Source organism: Suncus etruscus, chromosome 4, assembly GCF_024139225.1.
Source record: "Suncus etruscus isolate mSunEtr1 chromosome 4, mSunEtr1.pri.cur, whole genome shotgun sequence".
In the NCBI taxonomy this organism is placed as follows: Eukaryota; Metazoa; Chordata; class Mammalia; order Eulipotyphla; family Soricidae; genus Suncus; species Suncus etruscus.
In genome coordinates this window covers 113,658,878-113,679,943 of record NC_064851.1, presented here as the reverse complement: position 1 = coordinate 113,679,943, position 21,066 = coordinate 113,658,878, and the positions used below count along the sequence as shown (strand labels likewise).

General features: G+C 39.7%; 1 protein-coding gene across 1 annotated transcript; it reads left to right on the top strand.

Moving 5' to 3' along the window:
* The first annotated feature begins 32 nt into the window (after nt 1-32).
* CEP44 (centrosomal protein 44) lies at nt 33-20,755 on the top strand. Its single transcript, XM_049771301.1, has 11 exons — nt 33-355; nt 5,174-5,318; nt 5,772-5,919; nt 7,514-7,660; nt 8,087-8,209; nt 9,479-9,649; nt 13,968-14,174; nt 15,773-15,848; nt 19,222-19,289; nt 19,742-19,779; nt 20,554-20,755. The coding sequence occupies exons 2-11, from the start codon at nt 5,224-5,226 to the stop codon at nt 20,594-20,596; spliced, it is 1,116 nt and encodes a 371-aa protein (XP_049627258.1). The 5' UTR covers nt 33-355; nt 5,174-5,223; the 3' UTR covers nt 20,597-20,755.
* The last annotated feature ends 311 nt before the right edge of the window (nt 20,756-21,066 follow it).

The following is a 21,066-nucleotide window of genomic DNA, read 5'->3' as shown; positions in this document are numbered from 1 at the left end:
CCTCCATCGGCGGAGCTCAGAGCGGTCTCCCGGTCGGAAGAACGAGGCTGGCTCCGTGTGGAATCTACGGCCGCTAATAGCAAGACGCGGCGCAGCCGTCCGCGCTGCAGGTGTGGCCGCGCTGCCAATAGCGGCGGGTGGCGCTCCTGGGTTGCTAATCCAAACGGTCGGCGCGAGATCGGCTCCTGGGCGCAGGCGTCGACGGGCCGCCGGGACGAGTTGCAGGAGTCGGGGCTCGGGAGAGGCTCTGCGGGTCTCTCTAGGCGGCCTCCCCAGCCGGTCTTGGCTTCGGGGTTCTTTGCTAGGCGGCGGCTGCGGGAGCCCCGGGAAGCTGGCGAGGTTGCAGCGTGTGCAGGTATCTCACCTGCTAGGGGCGAATAACCAGGTTTGCTCTTCTGCATCCCTTCAACGGGCCCGCTGGAGTTCCTGCCCTTGTGTGTTGTGTCTCCAGTAAAAAAACCAAACAGACAACAACGACAACAAACAAAGGGCATGGTAGGATTGGGGCCTATTTGGGACCTAGGGTGGCGAAGTTTCTAGAGTCAAGCCATCCCTGCCAGAGCCTCCGATTTGAAGTGCGACCCGAGTTCACGGAAAATACTGAATGAAGGAAGAGAGAGAAGTAGCTCGCCTCTTTTCCCTCCTTGCATGTATTTAAGGTTTTTCTGGAATTGTTCACGACCTTTTTCGAATAGGCATCTTTATGTGTGAGCATTGCAGTCACCCTGAGCGCCGTGCACGAGTACTCTCGCCCCCAGTTTTCTGGGGGTTTGTTTGTTTTGTTTTGTTTGCTTTTTTACTTTTTCCCAGATCCTTGTTCACATCCCTTTGATCAGGAATTCACACACACACACACACACACACACACACACACACACACACACGCACGCACGCACGCACGCACACGTTGTGTCAGACACCTGGACAGTTGGTATAGTTGCTTCTTTGGTTTCCCCAAATCCGAGACATTTCATAGGGATGGCATCTTTGATAGGCAGGTCACACCAAGAGGGTGGAGCTCGATTACAAATCTGAAGCTTTTCTACACCTGAGTTTGCAGCAGCTGCTTTTTTTTTTTTTTTTTTCTGGTTTTTGGGTCACACCCGGCAGTGCTTAGGGGTTATTCTTGGCTCCATGCTCAGAAATTGCTCCTGGCAGGCATGGGGGACCATATGGGACGCGGGGATTCAAACGGATGACCTGCATGAAAGGCAAACGCCTTACCTCCATGTTATCTCTCCGCCCCCTTCCCCCCCCCTTCCGCTTTTTTTAAGTGCAATATACTGAGCTCACTTACAGAGTGAACCAGGGAGTCAGAGCACACTCAGTCTTGAGCCCCATCTTATCAGTCGGATCTGTTACAGATCTAAAGAATAGCTGAAGGTTTTGTTTTATTTTGTTTTCAGTTTCCTTTGATGAGGTTTGCATTTAAAAAGTCCTAAATTTTGCAAGACTGTTAAAATGTGTGTGGCTTGTGCCTGGAACTGTATGCATCACTTTAGCAGTACTTTTTGTTTTCCTTTTGACACCTTCAGTCACATTTTATTCTACCATCTTCGTTTCCAGAACCAGGCGATCCCCCTGTTCTTGTTCAGAATGTTTATTGTGCCTGTACTAAAGAAGCTACTTTGTGTTTGTCCCAGGGGTGTGCACTACTATATTGTCAAAATCCCATTGCCAGAAGTAGAAGTGCTGTGTGGCCCATATGTTTGTCAGGATTTAGGAGAAAGATGAAAAGAGATCATAGGTATTAAAAATAACTATGTGCTAAAATGTGGAATAAACTCTAGAAAGACAAAAGTTGGTGGTGCTCATGGGGTTCTCCTAGATCTGTGGTTCTAGATCTCGTGGTTCTGTCTCTCTGTCTCTGTCTCTCTCTTCTCCTCTTCCTTCTCTCTTCTCTCTCTTTGTCTCTATGTCTCTGTTTCTTTGATTTTGAGCCACATCCAGAGATGCTCAGGGGTTACTCCTGGCTCTGCAATTAAGGGATCATATGTGTTGTTAGGGATTTAACCTGGATCAGCCGGCCACATGCAAGGGAAAAACCCTCCCCGCTCTACTATCTCTCCAGCCCCAATTCTCCTTTATTCTCCTCTTTTTTGGAGGTCATGGCTGGTGCTGCTGAGGGCTTACACCTGGTTTACATTCAGAATCTTTATTGGAGGGGTTGGGGCAATCCTCTGGAGTTGGGGGATAGAACCTGGTTAGGTAATTGCAAATGCAGATACCTACAGTATCCTCCAGCTCATATACTGAGGATTCTGAACAGTGTTTAGGCTGCTCTTTCTAGGAAATGCCTTAACCTTGGAACCATCTCTTCTTGACCCTATTTTAAATATACATATACATATATGAATATATAAAGTTCCTTCATATATTAAGTTTTTGACCTAAGTGCCATGTATATGAAATTCCTGCTCTTTCAGAATTTTCTATTGATCTGTTTTCCATATTGTTTTGTTGAAAATTTGATTCCAGTCTTTGTTCTTGGCTCTGGATACTGCTGGCATCCTCTTCCACTCAATAGCTTATCTTTCCCTCTCCTGAGGGTGTCCATGTACTAGTATTAGTGTAGTTTATTACTCCTAAGATAAGCACTGTTGATCTGAAGATCATAATAATATTGTCTGGTGATATCTGAAAAGCCTGCTTGTCTTATGTTTTTCCATTGTCCTTGAATGAACCTGGACATAAAGGCTGAAATATTATATTTTCTATAGCAGGGGGTCAAAATTGGTTTCCTGAATCTGGCTAGCCAGTTGTTTCAGCATCATTTTTGCAAAAAGGCTATTCTCTACAGCTGCTTTATATCTCAGTCTGTTTCAGGACTCAGTTTATTATCAACTTTTAAAGTCCAACCTGAAAAAAAATAAAGCTCTATATATTTTTGTATTTAGTAATTTATTGATTTATTGCCCCCCCTTTTTGCCACACTGGGTGGTGCACAGGGGTTACTAAGCTTTAGGCTTAGAAATCTTTCCTGGCAGATTCGGGAGACCATCTGGGATGCCAAGGATCAAACTTGGATCAGTCCCTGGTCTGCTTCATGCAAGGCAAATGTCCTACCACTGTGCTATCACTCCAGCCCCTGCTTTTTCTAATTCTTTAAGTTTGCTTCTTTGTTCTTTGTTGGTTTTTGAGTCACATCCCGAACTGCTTGGGGGGGGGGGGTTTGCACTGAGAGATAGCATGGAGGTAGGGCATTTGCCTTGCATGCAGAGAACGGTGGTTCGAATCCCAACATCCCATATGGTCCCCTGAGCCTGCCAGGAATAACCCCTGAGCTCTGCCAGGTGTGGCCCAAACCCCTAAAAAAAAAAAAAAACCCAAAATGTATATAACAGAGGTGCTTGGGGGTTACACATGTTGTGCATGTAAGGGATCCTGTGTGTCAGGATTGGATGCCTTGTGTGCAATGCACAGAGTTTCGGCTTTCTTTCTTTCTTTCTTTCTTTCTTTCTTTCTTTCTTTCTTTCTTTCTTTCTTTCTTTCTTTCTTTCTTTCTTTCTTTCTTTCTTTCTTTCTTTCTTTCTTTTCTTCCTTTCTTTCTTTCTTCCTTCCTTCCTTCCTTCCTTCCTTCCTTCCTTCCTTCCTTCCTTCCTTCCTTCCTTCCTTCCTTCCTTCCTTCCTTTCTTTCTCTCTCTTTCTCTCTCTTTCTCTCTCTTTCTTTCTTTCTTTCTTTCTTTCTTTCTTTCTTTCTTTCTTTCTTTCTTTCTTTCTTTCTTTCTTTCTTTCTTTCTTTCTTTCTTTCTTTCCTTCCTTCCTTCCTTCCTTCTTTCCTTCCTTCTTTCCTTCTTTCTTTCCTTCTTTCTTTCTTTCTTTCTTTCTTTCTTTCTTTCTTTCTTTCTTTCTTTCTTTCTTTCTTTCTTTCTTTCTTTCTTTCTTTCTTTCTTTCTTTCTTTCTCTCTCTCTTTCTTTTCTTTCTTCTTGTTTTAGGGTGCTCCTGGCTACTGCTGAGAAATTGCTCCTGGCAGGCACAGGGGACTATATGGGATGCGGGGATTTGAACCAACCACCTTAGGTCCTGGGTCAGGTGCTTGCAAGGCAAACGCCACTGTGCTATCTCTCCGGCCCTGAGTTCCGGCTTTTTGAGCTATCTCATGTACCTAATTCTTCTTTGAACATTTTCATGAAAAATATATTTCCCATAAATTGGTTATAAAATATTTGATGGATAATATATAAAAGGAGCATAAAATATATTAATCTAAAAGGAATGTATAGGGATTTTTGTCGGCTGAAGTACTATGCGTATCCTTTGCATTCGACAGCCTTGGGTTTGATCCCCAGTATTATTAGGTCCCCTGAACAAGGCCAGGAGTGTCTCTGGAGCACTGAGCTCTGAGAGTAGCCCCTGCATACCCCCTCTTCCAAAGTAATTTTTTTTCCATAAAATCTTTAAGCACCATAATTACAAGCATGATTATAGTTGGGTTGACAAAACTAGCCAAAGTAATTTTTTTTTAAATCTTTTTATTTTGTAAAGCAAAACATCTGAATGTCAGTTATATGAGATCAGAGCCATAAGCTCTGTTCTGTAGTAAATATTATTTAATTATTATAAGCTCTAATAATTGTAATTATTAAGTAGTTAACATCTGGTTGTTGAATCTGTGCTAACTGCCTTTATTTTCAGTGTTTCTTTATGTTTTGGGGACATACTCTGATGTCTGGCTCTGCTCTTGGAGTCTCTCACAGCTGTGACTGCGAGACCAGTGAAATGCTGAGGATTCAGGCCAGGTATCCTGCATCCAAGGCCTGTGATCAGCCCACTGTACTCTCTCCAGCTCTTGTCTCCATCTTAAAGTTATGACTTATGGTTTTAGAAACTTCCCAAGTGGTCATTGAGGTAAATTATTTTAGGTTGATATGTCTCCCCAAGTCATATGTGTTTGGTTCTAAATAAAGTATCTGGAGAGTGTGAGGAGATCCTGGTCAGAGCAGGAACATAAGGACCAACCTAATCTTTGTAAGGAGACATATTTTGGGAAAAAAGGAAGTGTACTGACATTTGGACTCTTACTATAGATACAAGGACATGAAGTCTAGTTAGAGAGCAGAGTTGTGAGGGAAATAGTGAAGCTCAACGATGGTTGAGTGCCCATAGAACGTATAAATGAAGAAAGAAGCTTCAAAAATACAGACTTATCCAGTGTTTCATGGATTTTTTTAGGTGAAAATTTTGATTATTTTGAAAGCTGGAACTGAATATAATGTTAAATAATGGCAATGGCAACGGGTGACTTAAAAAGAAGCCTAAGGAAACTAGAACAAGTACTTCGCTTGCTCAATTACCCCAATGAGGTGGATTGTGTTGGGTAAGCTGAAAGGTCAAGTGAAACCCTGTTTGCCTCACGTTTTCACTTGTGTGTGTGTGTGTGTGTGTGTGTGTGTGTGTGTTCAAAGCATATTAGGTGATGGGACAAGTTGTTTTTTTTCCCTAAAGTCCTTGAGTACCGTAAGGCATTACACTTGCTTATTTTAGTAAGAGAAGATAGTTTAGACCAGAAGGAGAAAAGACTATGTTTGAAAAATTCAGTCAGTAACCTCATAGACTCTTGGTATTAAGAAAGCAAATAAACAAGAGAAATTTTTCATACTCTGGAGGACTGAGAAGTTGGGGACAAGTGAGATCTACAGGCTCTTGTCCCTTTAGCACAGGATTGAGACACGAGTGCCTGTTCTGTGATTGAAAGCATTTCTTATGTTTCCCCAATTCTCCAGCTCTATGCATTTATACTCATTCAAAATCCTTTTTATCCCCCAAACAGTTTGGTGAAGGGTGACCCGGCAGCCTCCCTGCCCATCATCAGCTATTCCCTCACCTCCTATTCGCCCTACATAGCAGAGCTGCTGCTGGATGCCAATACAGAAGTCCTTGCCAAGAATGACTTGTCCTTTGTCGATTCTGTTTACAAGGTATTTGTTTATTTGTTTACAGGTATTTGGAACTTGTGAAAGGGCTATGCTTTCAAAGTCCCTGTTGTAACGAAACTTTTTTTTGTGTGAATTTTTTTTGTTTGTTTTGGGGGTGTACACTCTGTAACGCTCAGGGGTCACTCCTGGCTATGTGCTCAGAAATTGCTCCTGGCTTGGGGGACCATATGGGATGCCAGGGGATCGAACCACAGTCCTTCCTAGGTAAATGCTCTACTGCTTGCGCCACCACTCTAGCCTTTAATTTAGTCATTTTTTAAGCAGGAACTAAAATGCAGATATTTTATGTTCTTTAAGGTTTAAGACTATAGCTTATATTTACTCTGGTATCTATAACTATACTACATATACATTGACTTTAATCCAACCTCCACATATTTGATTTTTTATTTCAACCTTACTTGCTATCATTAATTTATATTCAAATACAGATATTTTTTTTGTTGTTGTTTTTGTTTTTGGGTCACACCCGGCGGTGCTCAGGGGTTACTCCTGGCTGTCTGCTCAGAAATGGCTCCTGGCAGGCACGGGGGACCATATGGGACACCGGGATTCGAACCAACCACCTTTGGTCCTGGATTGGCTGCTTGCAAGGCAAACGCCGCTGTGCTATCTCTCCGGGCCCAGATATTTTTCTTAAGCTTAGTTTTAAACTTACAAAGCCCATCCATTTATTAAAGCAAGTCTTTTTCTCTTATATATAGTCAGAATGGATACAATAGGAAATTTCCCGTGGAGTGCTTCTGTTCAGTCTTTTTTCATTTTTGTTTCATAACCCAAAAGCTTTGCAGGAAGCTTTAGAGCCACTTCTCAGATATTTTAAAGTTCCACAGAGCAGACACTGAAAATTACTCTCCTGGTCTGTTTCATTTTACAAGTGAGAAGTGGAAACTCAGGCTCCTACCAACTTGTCTAAAAATCATGTAGTGGAAAAATTAAAAGTAAATAGAATTTTTTTTTTTTATTCTAGTGTGGTCTTTTTTTCCTGTTGAGCAATTTCAACTCTGGTTAACTGTATTTTATCACTTTGAGTAGTCTCTGTATTCCAAGCTACCTAGTTATTACCTAGATGCCTCCCCTTATAATCATGACTGACAATGACTTTTTCTTTTGTTTGTTTTGGGACCACACCCAGTGGCACTCGGGTTACTCCTGGCTCCTCACTGAGTATTGCCCCTGTCAGGCTCAGGGGACCATATGGGATTCCAGGGGTCCAACCCAGGCTTGTACCAAATTGGCAGCATGCAAGGCAAATGTCCTGTCACTGTGCTATCATTCCAGTCCCACAATAACTTTTTTTTAAAGTCTCGGTAATATTCTCTGAATAAGGGTTTGGTATTTCTCCTTCAGACTTGACTGCCCCTTCCCCAGTAGCTGTTTGGATTTTATGGATTTTTTGGGGGGTCGGGCACACTGGAGGCACTCAGGGGCTACTACTGGCTCTCTGCTCAGAAATCACTCTTGGCAGGCTAGGGGGACCTATGAGATGCTGGGGATGGAACCTGGGTTGGCTGCATGCAAGACAAATGTCCTCCCTGCTGTGCTATCACTTGAATGTTCTATTCCCTCTTTGTAGCTTCTTCGTGATCAGTTTAATTATAAGCCAATCTTGACGAAAAAGCAGTTTTTGCAGTCTGGATTTGCAGAATGGAAAATCCAAGTTATCTGTGATATTTTGAATTGTGTGATGAAAAAGCATAAGGAGTTGGCTGGTTTTGAGAAGGTAAAATTCTGAGAGGGAAAATAGCTTTCGTGGCCTAGTGGTTCATGCTTTACATAGGGGAGGCCATGATTTTTGTCCATGGCACCAAAAAATAATCCAAAAAGGCATTCATGATGCTAACATGTGCTAAAATAATGCAAGGCTTTAATGGGTAAATTCAAATGCCTAGAGAACAAAATAATACAAAATGCAGTTGTGTTTTCATACATTTGAGTAATTTTTTGATGTCTGTGTTTGTTTTAAATACAAATTGCTTGTTGGAATGCATTTGTGATTTATATAAACACTTTAGTCATGATACATGTAGTTTCATGAGTTTTGCATTATTTGGGAACTTTTTTCTAATATGAAAATTTAATGATAGCAGAGTTTTTAATGCACATCAGACTCACACAAAACATATTATGTGCGGATACTTTTGTTTAGATCCCGACCCAACAAAGAAAAAAAATCAGTTCCAGTAAGCCAGAACCTTCAAATACCTGTGAGAAATCATCTTCAGAATCTGTTGGCATTGATATCACGGGCAGGTTTTTGACTTCAGGAAAGGTAGGACTAAACAGGATGTGTCATACATACAGCTTTTAGAATTTTTTTCCTTAATTATTTCAATGGGAATAGTTCACTTTTGTGATTAGTCCTGGTAAAGCAGAGTTGAACATGGTCTTTTTCCACTTCAAGTTGCTCCTCATTTTCATACTATTTAGTAAGTTTACAGAAGTTATTCACTGTATCCTTTTTGGATGTATCCTAGTAGTCATTTACTGTATTCTTTTTGGATGGAGGGGTTCTAAATGGGGCTCAGGGAACCATGCCATATCAGGCATCGAACCTTGGGCTCTTGTGTTTGAATTATAGGTACTTGCTCTTTGAGCTGTCTCACTGGCCCTGAAAATTTATTCTTAATTGTCTGTCTGAGTTTCTTAAAAACTTGGGAATATCTGAAGTGAAGAATCATGGTTTGACACAATATCGAGTTTGATTTGCTGACATAAGTTTTGATGTAGTTTATTTGTGGTCAAAAGAAAGATGGCAGTAAGTCTTAAAGAACTAGTTCTTGAACTTAATGGAATGTTATTTTCAAGTAACTTATTTTTAGGACCCAGAGTAGCAAAAAGGTGCTTGCCTTGGAAGCAGACAACCCTGATTGTATTCTTGGCACTTTATAAGGTCACCCTGAGCACTGCCAAGTATGTGATTCCCCCCCCCCCCAAAATAATACAGTTCTAGCCTTTGATTGTCAGGGAACAGTCGACAGAGTGCATGCTTAGCATGCAAGAGCCCTGGGTTTAGTTCGAAACACCATATGGTTCTCTCCAAAACCCCAAAAAGGAAAGCACTTTGATGGGACTTTGGAAATCTTCACAGAGGATTGTTCCCAGTTTCAGCACTTCATCAACAATTTGCTGACCTTGTTTTTATCATTAACATAATGACTAAACAACATCACACCCTCCCCCAAATCAGAAACATTTTGAACTAAAACCTTGACATCACTGAAAAGATAAAACCCAAGAATGACTTGGATTATAATCCCTCAGGAAGTGCAAGTAATAGTCTATAATGTTTGATCTACATGTGTGTAGGCAGGGCTGGCATGTGGCCAAGGGATAAGAGCCTATACCTGGCATACTGCCCTCCAGTGCCACCAATAGCCCCAATTAGCCATTTAGAATTATACCAAGTGTGGTGCAAACAAATGGATAGAGGAACTGCCATAAATCTTCTAGGGAAGACAGGATGTTTATTTTGCAGAAACATATTTATATTAAAATAATCAAACCAGGAAGCAATTCCGATAACTTTCCCCTTGTACAGAAGCAAGTGGTGGTGATCCGTCATTTGTATAATGAAGATGGTAGTGATGTTCCTGATGACTCCTTGACTACCATAGTGAATGCTGACAAAACATTTGATATGAATGACTCAAAACCTTCTGAAATAAAGAAACCTGAAGCTGAGGTCTCTGAAGTCAGTGTTGACCTAGAAGTGAGTATTTCAGTCTCCTTAGCAGGTTCCATTATATCTTGTTCTGGCATGTGTGATTATTTCAGCATCTAAAGTTTGTAAGAGTTCTTGCCTCTTGAACTATTTGTTACTTTAGAATCAAGAACTATAATTCAGTAGGTACTTTTCGTTTGTTTATGGTTTTTAGTGGGGGACATACCCAGCAATGCTCAGGACTTACTCTTGGCACTGCACTCAGGAATTACTCATGGTGGTGCTTAGGGGGCTTTTAGGGGTGCCAGGGATGGAACCCAGGCCACCTGCATGCAGGGCAAACACCTTACCTTCTATAGGTCAACTCTGGCCCCTCAGTAAGTATTTTAGCTTATGTTAGGGTATTGAACTAGGTCTTTTGGTCACTACAAAGTTTAGTAAGTACTTGACTTCCGGGGATATACGACTTAGTCAGGGATAATTTTTATTTTGTACAATGAAGGTTCTCTACATCTGTTTTCTGGAATGAAGAATGGATAAATCTGTACTTTTTATTTTTCCTTATGCTTTTTCTGTTACTTTCCTCCTAGAATACTATTTCTTTCTTTTTTTTTTTTTTTTTTTCGGTTTTTGGTTTTTGGGCAATACATAGTGGTGCTCAGGGGTTACTCCTGACCTACACTTAGAAATCACTTCTGGCAGGCTTGGGGGACCACATGGGATCCCAGGAATTGAACTCGCATCCGTCCTCAGTTGACTGCATACAATGCAAACGCCCTACCAGTGTGTTATTATTCTGGCCCCTGGAATACTACTTCTATTACTTTATTACCTTCATTACCATTTTTTTGTTTAATCTCTACTGCCTCTGTCAGAAATTTTTTTCTGTCTTCTGTCTTGTGTGGCATCCCATATTCAGCAAAAGTTGGATTTTTATGGGTTTTTTTTTTTTAAATAATTGTTATTGTGACAAAAGTGAATTACAAATCCAAATCTTTCATGGTAATATTTAAGATACATAGTGACAATGAGTCAGGGCATTCCCACCACCAATGCTTTCCTCCCTCCACCCCTGTTCCCAGCATGTATCCCATATATCCCTCCTTTGCCCCCTGGACTGCTAGTGTAGGTGGTATCCTCTGTGTATAGCTTGTTGTAGATTGGGTATCTATTCTGTTGTCATTGACTTTGGGTTTGGTGTTTAAGTCTGATCATTTTTTATTTCCACTAAATGTTCATATGACTGTTTGGTTCTGGTACCATCCATTTTTAACCCCTCAATTTTTGAAGCAGAACAAGATGATTCAAGTTATGTGGTTCTTTGGGGAAAAGAAAAGAGAAGAGAAGAGAAGAGAGGAGGGGAGGGATGAGGAGGGGAGGAGAGGAGAGGGAAAAAGAAAGAAAAGAAAAGAAAAGAAAAGAAAAGAAAAGAAAAGAAAAGAAAGAAAAAAGAAAAATAACTGTGAGGAGTTTGTTTAGAGGTTATAAATATGAATTTAAAAGAAGAAAGGGAAAAAATAAAAACATAACAAAAAATAACCAACAAAACAAAATCAGGAACTACAAAAAAAAGCACAAAACCAACAAAGAAACAGCAACCAAATAACAACCATGAGAATGAGGAGGAAAAAAAAGGAAAGAGGGCTGATGTGCCAAGGTTTTGTGTTTCTTTCTTTTTTTTTTCTTTTTGCATAGGCACAGTAAATATTGATGAAATTAGAAAGGAAATTCTCTTGGCCTAAGAGATGCAGGGATACAGGGTTTCTCTTTCCTTGAAGCATACTGTCATGGGAACAACTATAGGCTTCGTATATGCTCATTTTCATGCCCCAATGTCTTTTTAAGGTGCCAGGAAACTTTCTGCTCAGTTGTGGATGATAAAATCAGGCCTTTGTAGCTAGAGATCTTGGTATTTGCACAGGTCATAGGACAAAGTCTAGGATAGAGTCTTTCTTTACATTTCTAGAAGTTCTGTTCTATCACTGTTGTTGTAATCAGTCTTCTGTAATAGTAGTCTTGGTTTTTGCACAGATCCTAGGATGAAGCCTAGGAAAAAGTCTTCGATTATGATTCCAGATGTTCTGCTCAGTTACATTTGTCAAAGTCAGACATCTGAATTAGAGATCTTGGTTACTGTACAAATCCTAGGCTGAAGCCTAGGCTAGGATCTTTCTTATTGATTCCAGGATAAGTTCTGCCCAGTCAGGACTGTCAAAGTCAGTCTTCTGTAGTTAGCGATCTTGGTTTTTGCACAGATCAAAAAGGATGACGTGTCTTCTGATTTTATCTTACCATTAGGTGATGAGATAGGATAACCTGATCTTAGATCAAGTTGTTGCCTTGTCTTCATTGTCAGGATGTCATATAAAAAATGGCACAAGTTACAAGTTGGTGCCAGAGTGGTATTAGGAATTTCTCAGGGGGAGTTTGGTTCCTCGTGCTGTTTAAGGGAACTGTGTTAGTTCTGTGTCTGGGATATAAGATTCGGGGAAGAATGGTTGTTCTCTGATCAGATGGAGTTAAGTTGGATCCACATGACACATGTTCAGGGTAGAAGACACCTCTGTTCTTATCCCTAGTAGATAAGAGCTTATTTCTATACATAAAATTTCTTATCCCTAGTAGATAAGAGCTTATTTCTATACATAAAATTTCCCCCTTTTCAGTATGCCTTTGCAAAAGAGAATGGTGCCATATTATATTGATGGTGCATTTGAGAGTAAGAATGACAGTCTACACAATCTCTGTGCCCTGGTTTTGACCTGAGTTTTATCCCAGGCAAGGCTTTTTCTTCTAGGTTTTTGTACCAAGCAGAACCAAAATAGATGAAGTTAAAGGGGGGAAATATATATATACTAGAAGAAATAAATAAAAATAAATTTAGAAAAGTAATTAAAGAAAAAAGTGATGGAAGAGGCTACCTTACAGTTGAGAATAAACACACTAAGAGGTATTATTATAGAGGTATTTAAAACATATAGGCTTCCCCATTAAGTCTTTTGAGATATTCTTATGGATGGTGAAATCCAAGGCACATTTTCATCATACACCATGGTCTTTTTTTTTAGTTTGAGAAATGATTTTTAGTAGTAAGGGATCAGATAGTGTCCTTGAGCTGGGGGTCCTACTGGAGCTGAATCTGGTAGAATGCAACAGTCTTCATTTGGGGGGGGGGGTTGTGAGAAGAAGGGCCACATAGCATGAGTCAGCAGGAGTGTTGGTTGTAGTTTCTTGCCAGGGCACGAGATGTGGGGCTGAGAGGGTGTCCATTTGCTTTGGGAGCTGGGTGGTGGCTTATTGAGGCAGGAGGTTAGCCTCAGTACCTAATGAGTTCAGAACTGAGGGTAAAGAGGGTTAAATGAGGGCTGATGGATAAGGATTGGAGGATGAAAGGAAAGGAATGGAAGGACTTCTGAAGGGGGTGGAGGAGGGATAATATTTAAGAGGGGCTATATGTACTATAGGGATGGATTGTTTACAATTTAGGTTTGGCAATCAGAGAGGAGTCCAGTGTCTACAAACTCATGCCCCCATAAAGACAGACATTAGAGATCTATTCTTAAGTTGTTGTTGCAGACCTAACCCTCATAGGATGAGCTCCTAAGAAATAATTGAATTAAGCAAAGATAAATTTTGGAAAGCCATCTCAGGTGATAATTTGGGGACAAGGGATCCTGGATATTGAACTGGAGGTTACAATGTGCAAAGCGATCACTTTAGTCTCTCTAAGTGGCCTATGTGGTTCTTTAAAAGCCTATTAGGTCCAGAACAATAGTGAGTAGGGCAAGTACCTACTTGCCTGGCACTACCTAAGTTTGGTCTCCAGCATCTAAATGGTCCCTTGAGCTGACCAAGAGTAATTCCTGAGTGCATGGTCAAGAGAAACCACTGAACCTTGCTGGGTGTGGCCCTAAAACAAAACAAATCCAAAAAAACTAGTATGCTATTTTGCTTATTTTCAATTTATAGCAAACTACACAGGCTGTATTCCATTGTTCCTGGTCACTCCTTAGTTTTGTGCTAGGTGTGGACCTAAGATGCCAATAAATGATTGTTTTATCATAGCCAGCATTCTAGTACTATAAAAAAGTTGCTCATTTAATTCTAACAAGAACTATATAAATTAAGTAATGTTTTCCCTTTGCATTGAGATAAGAAAATGAGGCATTAAGATCTTTTGTACCAAAGAATAGATTTGCTTGCTTACATATCCAAATAGTCTGGCTTCAGAGATAGCACTCTCAACTCTCATGCTGACTGCCTAAATTGTTAATTTTGAAATAAAACAACAAAAATGGGAGTACATTGGTTTGTATAAGAATGTCAGGTGTTGATTATTACAATCTGTAATCTCGAATCATTTTAGGATTTAAACATTAATGCAAAGATTACAGCACTGCAGACTACACTTACCAATTGCCAAGAGAAGCTTAATAAACTGACATGTCTTGAGAGCAGATTAAACTCTTTGGAAGAAAAACTGCAAGGAACAGTGGTGGTGAACGAAAAGTCCTGGGCGAATCTTTTGAGTCGTGTCACCCTTCTTGAAACCGAGCTGCTTTTGTCTAAAAAGGTACTGTTCTGTGGAATAGTTATGGAATAATAGCCCAGTTGAAATCAAACATGCTTACCTTTACTGTGTTGTATATTGTTTGAAAATGCCAAGTAAGCAGAGTGTGGTGCAAAGTGTTCAGTTGTAGTGAAGGCAGGGCCTGTTTTGTTTTTGCTAGTGTGGTCTACCCTGAGCAAAATGATTGACAAATCTGGAAATAGAGCTTTTAGAGCTCTTACTAGTTGGAATTACTTAAATTGAGGTGAGATAGAGTTTGATTTTTGTTGAGGAAAACCTTGCATTTATTCTGGATGCTTCCACAGTGCAGATGACTGGCTTTTATAGGGTGAAGAAAGAAAAAACACAGCAGCAGAAGAAATTTAATTAGTTTCCTTTTCTCTCTTCAAATTTTACATGAAATAGAAGTCTCTAGGTTTATTATTAAATTATAAAATCTGTCAAATATGATCATTCCTTTATTAATGGGCTTGGTGTAAGTCCTGACAATACTCTGGGGAAGGGGGTATGCTGAAGATCAAATAGGGCCCCCATATGCAAATGTAATTCTTCATTTATTAAGGATTTTAGTTTGAAATGGGTGGGTCTCAGATAAGTACCCTACACTATTCCTTGTCTAATTTAGGTTAACAATTCAAAAATCTGACTATCTGCTTAAACTAACACTTATTTATTTGTTTGTTTGTTTATTGGACCACACTCAGTAGTGTTCTGGCAGCACTCAGGGAACCAGTGGGATGCTGAGGATTAAACCCAGGTTGGCTGCATGCAATAATACCCACTGTATTTTTTTTTTTTTTTTTTTTTGTGGTTTTTGGGTCACACCCGGCAGTGCTCAGGGGTTATTCCTGGCTCCAGGCTCAGAAATTGCTCCTGGCAGGCACGGGGGACCATATGGGGCACCGGGATTCGAACCGATGACCTCCTGCATGAAAGGCAAATGCCGTACCTCCATGCTATCTCTCCGGTCCCCTACCCACTGTATTATCTCTCCAACTAGTTCGCCCACTTTTAGAAAGATTGTTTTGTATGCATAGACATGTTGTGATTGCTCTAGTAAGTACAATAGTTAAATTATTTAAGCCTGTATTGTTTCACCTTTATATTATGCTTGCTACTAAGAATGTAAAATAAAAAGAGGGGTAGGAGTGAATGCTCAACATGCAGAGTACACACTTTGCGTGTGAGAGACCCAGGGTTGTTCCTGGGTACTTAGTTCCCTAAACACTGCTGGAAACGACCCCTGAACACAGTGTGGAGTGACCTCTCCACCAGCAGCATTAGGTGTGGTTCCAAACAGGAAACAAAAAGGAAAATAAAGAACAGATTAATTTAATTTAATTTATTAATTAAAAATTAATGTTTTTATTTATCAGTTTCAGTTTTTTGGGTCATTGTTTTTGGGCTACCCCCAGCTGTTCTCAGGGCTTACTCCTGACTGTACTCAGAGATCACTCCTGGTGGAGCTCAAGGAACCAGTTAAGATGCTGGGGATTGAACCTGGGTCAGCTACATGCAGAGCAAGTGCCCTGCCCTACTATTTCTGGTTTCAAGAGAAGATACTTGGACCTTATTCTAAATACTAACCTATGTTATTCCAGAAGGATGAATCTGCGAAGTGCAATGGAATGTGTGAAAACCCTGCTTCTAGTGGTGATGTGGAAAATCAGAACCCAGGTAAGTTTTTTGCTGCTAATATTGCTGGTATATAAGGAGTTCCCAAGAAAATTAGGGTGATTTTCATGGTTTCATGCTTTATGATTATCAACTGCAGTGCTCGTAGGACTAGCAAGATTAACAAGATATTGAATTGCAGATTAATAAAGCCAAGGCTTGCCAAAGAAGCCAGTTTACTGTGTGTCTTACAGGACAGAGTAGCTAAATAACTTCCGGTGTATGAAATTACAAAATTTGGACTAGAGATGGTGCACAGGGGCATGTGGAATCCTGAGGGTCAATCCCTGGAATTACATGGTTCCCCAAGTGATAGATATTTTGGAGTTGTTTTCTTTTAATTTCCAAGTGCTCTAGAATAAAAATTCATCTCCAAAATTTCTAAGTATCAACTTCAGTGCCTTATACTATTATAAAAGGAAATTGTTGTCTATATCTTCTTTTTTGTTTGTTTTTTGTTTTTGGGCCATACCAGCAGTGCTTGTGTTACTCCTGTCTTTGCACTCCTGGTAGGCTAGGGGGACTAAATGGGATGCCAGGGATCAAACTTGGGTCAGCTGTGTGCAAGAAAAATGCCCCACTCACTGTGATAGCTCTCGCTCTAGCCCCATATGATAGCTCTCGCTCTAGCCCCATATAATCAGTTTTACATAACTTCTAGGACTTACACTGAGGAACAGATAGGCTACATCTGAAATGGTTTATAGATTATGAATGAAGTGAATATCCAGTTTATAATCTGACCTTGACCAGTGAAGGAGTTTGGTTTGGTTTCATTTGGGTGTTCAAAGTAGTGATGCACCAGTTTGTTCTTAAGCACATGTTTAACTTGGGAAGTATTTTTTTAAGGCAAATATCAAGACTGAACCCAGGGTTTATACGAGCCAGGCAAGTGCTATTACTGCCAAGCTACTTCCTTGGCTCTGGGAATAAATTTTGAGAAGTGCCAGACTCTGGCCCCAGGGAGCTCCTGGCTCACTCCCAGGAGGATTTAGGGGACCAATGCCATGCTGACTTTTGAGCCTCACACTTCCACATGCAGAGTCTGAGGTTCTTATTTTAACCCTGGTTCTTAGTTTTTTTTTCTCCGTCTTGAAAATGCCAGTATGGCTAATCAAAGAAAAACTCAGCAAAATCAAGAGGAAAATTGCCATAGAAAAGAATAAGCATAGAGGGGCTGGAGAGATAGCATGGAGGTAGGGCATTTGCCTTGCATGCAGAAGGACGGTGGTTGGAATCCCGGCATCCCATATGGTCCCCCAAGCCTGCCAGGAGCAATTTCTGAGCATAGAGTCAGGATTAACCCCTGAGCGCTGTCGGGTGTGACCCAAAAACCAAAAAAAAAAAAAAAAAAAAAAAAAGAATAAGCATTGAGCTCATCTGGGTAATGGTTAAGGTCAACATATATTTCTGGTCCAGTCTAGAACTTCTGGAATGTCCTGAATAGCTCTGTGTGCAGAGTGCACCAGTCTGCTCACCCACCAAGCTATTTCCCACTGAGATGTGCTTCTTGGCACTCATCTGAGCACTTTGAACACCTCAAATCTCTAATCAAGTCTTCTCCATCGCTTTCCTTTTTCCATTCTTGTCCTGAACACTCTGGGACTTACCCAGTTATTTCTTTCTTTTTAATGACATAAAATATTTAGTACCTTCAGTGGTCACTCTTCTTTATTAACACAAAAGACCCAAGATTAGGGTAGAGTTCATGAAATCCCTGCCTAGTTGCATGTCGTGTGTTGCCCATGACACCCACTAAAGGAGACAGAAGTCAGTAGCTCTTCTTCAGAGTTTTTCCCCTTGACTGGTGGATAGTGCCCTCCACCAGATCATTTACAGGGCTTCACCTACAATTTAAAAATACGCTGAAAAACTTGTAAAAACTCACGTTGATCACGCAACTGAGGCAAATCATTTCTATCCCTTAGAAATTGAGACTTAGGGCATGAAAGTCAAATGATGTTATTGAGCCTGGATTGACCCATTTTTTTTTTCCATGAGTAAGCAAAAGAAAGGAACACATAGGCAAGAGAAGTATTTGCGACTGTGGTTCCCCAAGAGGTGAAAGTAAAAGTCTTTGTATTTCAGTCCTCATGTGGTAATACTTTGTTCCCTAATTGAGGTTGTCTGTGTAACCTTAGAATAAAACTGTCTTTAAGTGAACCAGTTTAAATGGCTCTCTGATAGATGTTTCTTTCTCTCTCTCCTCTCTTTCTTTCTCTCCCTCCCTCCATTTGTCAGTGAAATATGCTGTGACTTAGGAGTAAGTTTATTCACCAGGACGCAGGTCTTAACTACAGCATTTCTGGAGTTGATTCAGTTGTAGGAAATATTCTCATTTTGTGAATTGGATAATACTCAGAATGTTGAGTTGAGTTCTTTGGGAAAAAGAATCTGTTGTGATGGGGAATATGGCTCAGTGGAAGAATTCTTACCTTGCATCTATGTGAAGGGTTACATGCCTTACACCACCAAAAAAAAAGTGTGTGTGTGGAAGGAAATAAATCTATGAATCTGAATTTTAAGCATTATTTTTTTTCATTTGCATCTATCAGGATAGGATGTTTCTTGACTTTTTAAAAGATAAAAGTCAGGTTTTACCAAAGTTTTCACCGTTTAAGGCTGGAAAGTTCACACAGAAGTTAAGGCCCTTGCACATTTTCACCCCCTAGTTTGATCCATAGCACCACATATGGTGATCCATTACCAACAGGAATGACATCTAAACAAAACAATTAGTAACCCATGAGTACCATGGGTACTCCCCCTCCCCCCCTCTGAAACTCCTGCATTTACACAGTTTTTTGTTTGTTTGGGGAACCACACCTGGTGGTGCTTAAGGCTTATTCCAGGCTCTGTATCAAGGATCTCTTGGTGGTGCTCAGAGGACATATGTGATGCCAGGCAAAGCATCCTGGTCAGCTACATGTTAGGCAAGTGCCTTATCTGCTGTACTATTTCACTGACTTTCCTACCTCTTTAATAAAAAATATGCGTGAATAATGTGATTTATATTTATAAAGAAATTAGTAACTTGCCTTTTGATTCAGCTGATTGTTATCACAATGGGCATTACCTTTTATTATCGATTAGCCAGTTGTAACTTTCAGATCTCCAAGGATAGATCATTATCTTCAGTATCTTTTTTAAACATATCTGGATCTATACTAGTAATCATTTTATGTTCATTTATTTATACTTATTGACTAAGTACAATGACTAAATACAAACAACCACTTTTTTTCATCTGTACAGAAACTTGTAAATTTGCTTCCCCTGGGAAAAAGAAATAAGACCAAAAATATAATTTCTCCACGGATAGAAAAAAGAGAAAAAATAAAAGAGAAGATAACAGTTCTTCTGTTCTCTTGTACAGTTTCTTCAAAAAATACAACTTCGAAGAACATAACTGTTCCTTCCTGTGGTTTGAGCAATTTTTCAGAGGTAAGAAAAACTGCCAACTTTATTTATTTGTATGTTTGTTTGTTTGTTTTTGGTTTTTGGGCCACACCCAGTGATGCTCAGGGGTTACTCCTGCTCCTGGCTTGGGAGACCTTATGGGACACCGGGGATTGAACCAAGGTCTGTCCTGGGATCAGCCACATGCAAGGCAAACGCTCTACCACTGCACTATCACTCCGGCCCCCAAAACTGCCAACTTCAGCTTTGACTTGCTTTCTGTGGTCAGGAGAATAAGTAAGCATTGGCTTTGATTGCCAGTGTCATTGGCAAGAGAAATAGTGCAAGTATAAATCTTATTCTCTCTGAAGAATTCTTGGTGATAAGTAGACAGAACTTATTACCGTAGTATTTTTAGAATGTGTTCGATAATTCACAGTGTGTCTTTGATGATGATTTGCTTTGAAAAATAATCTAAGCTTGTTTTTAAATTTTAGGAAACATCACTGCAGAAGATGGAAAGGATGAAGAAAATGTAAGTTGGGGAAAGAGAACATGAGGAATTCACTTATCTATAGGGAATTGCATTGGGTTTCAGTATATATAGATTGTGCATATGTGTCTTAGACCTTAAAAAGTCTCTCAGTCAGGTGTGGAATTTCCTCCGGGCTCCAGTGGATAATAAATCCAGCTCTAGTTCTATGTTTGTGAGATGAGTCACTGTTTCGGTTTCTAACAAGTGAGGTGAAGCATCTTTGATGGAATTAATTGTGGGTTAAAGAGTGCAACAATCTTTGTAATTGAGCACTATCTATTTTGATCTCCAGTATATCATGATGTTAAATAATATATAGATAAATAATGGTGACTTTTTAAAGACTTTTAAATACTTTTAAAATACTTTTGTAATAGTATTACTAGTATTGTTTATACAACAAAAATAAAATTAGATAAGTTTTTTTTTAAAGAATAGTTAAATATAAGGAGGAACTATGACATGGTATTATATCAGATTCCCATGCCATTTACTACCTAAAAATATCAATGCTGCTGTTTTTAGAAATTTGAGAAACACTGAATTTAACACTTTAAGAATGAAATACTCATAATTCTAATGGTTTTTCTGCCCGTCTGGTCGTAGTATACTTAATGTATAGTATACTACATTAACTGGAGTTAATGTAGTATAATTTAACTGTACCACTAACTTAAGTGTACCTATACATAAGAAAAATATTGAAATTTATTTAAAATCAAAACATTTTATAATCCTATTGTTATGAATTATTAATATATTTTTATTTTGTAGGTTTGAAGAAACTGCAGAGTTACTAAAATGCTCAAATCACTAATTCTAGAACTTGCTGCATAAACTTCTGTAGGTCTTTGATTTCTGTATGTGTTGTACATTTTAATATACTGCAATATTTTTATTAAGAATTTGTATTTCATTTAGTACATGAGCTTTTCTACTCAATAGTGAATAAATATGACATATCTTTGTGGCATGATTTTATGGTGTTACTTTTCTTTGCAGAATTGTGTGCCTGTCTATTTCTTTCCCAGAGTGAAGTCATTCCAGCGCCGTTATTTTTGTGTGGATCTTGTTGGCAGTGTACGAAGTAATAATGATTTTTAAAGTACAGGCTTCAGGTCAGGCTTTACATCCTGTTGGAAACCTTCCAGCTGGGCCTAGCATATTGTACCCAGGAGGCCTTCCCACATGCCATCTTGCCATCTGTATTGACAAATATGTTGTAATGAAAAATTTTAAATGCTCACTGAAAATTCAAGCAAAAATACAGCTATTTTATGCTGAATC

Coding starts and splice junctions, on each gene's coding strand:
- CEP44 (XM_049771301.1), top strand. CDS start 5,224: ATGGCAATGGCAACGGGTGACTTAAAAAGAAGCCTAAGGAAACTAGAA. Junction 5,319..5,771: donor AATGAGGTGGATTGTGTTGG/GTAAGCTGAAAG, acceptor TCCCCCAAACAG/TTTGGTGAAGGGTGACCCGG. Junction 19,290..19,741: donor GTTTGAGCAATTTTTCAGAG/GTAAGAAAAACT, acceptor TTTAAATTTTAG/GAAACATCACTGCAGAAGAT.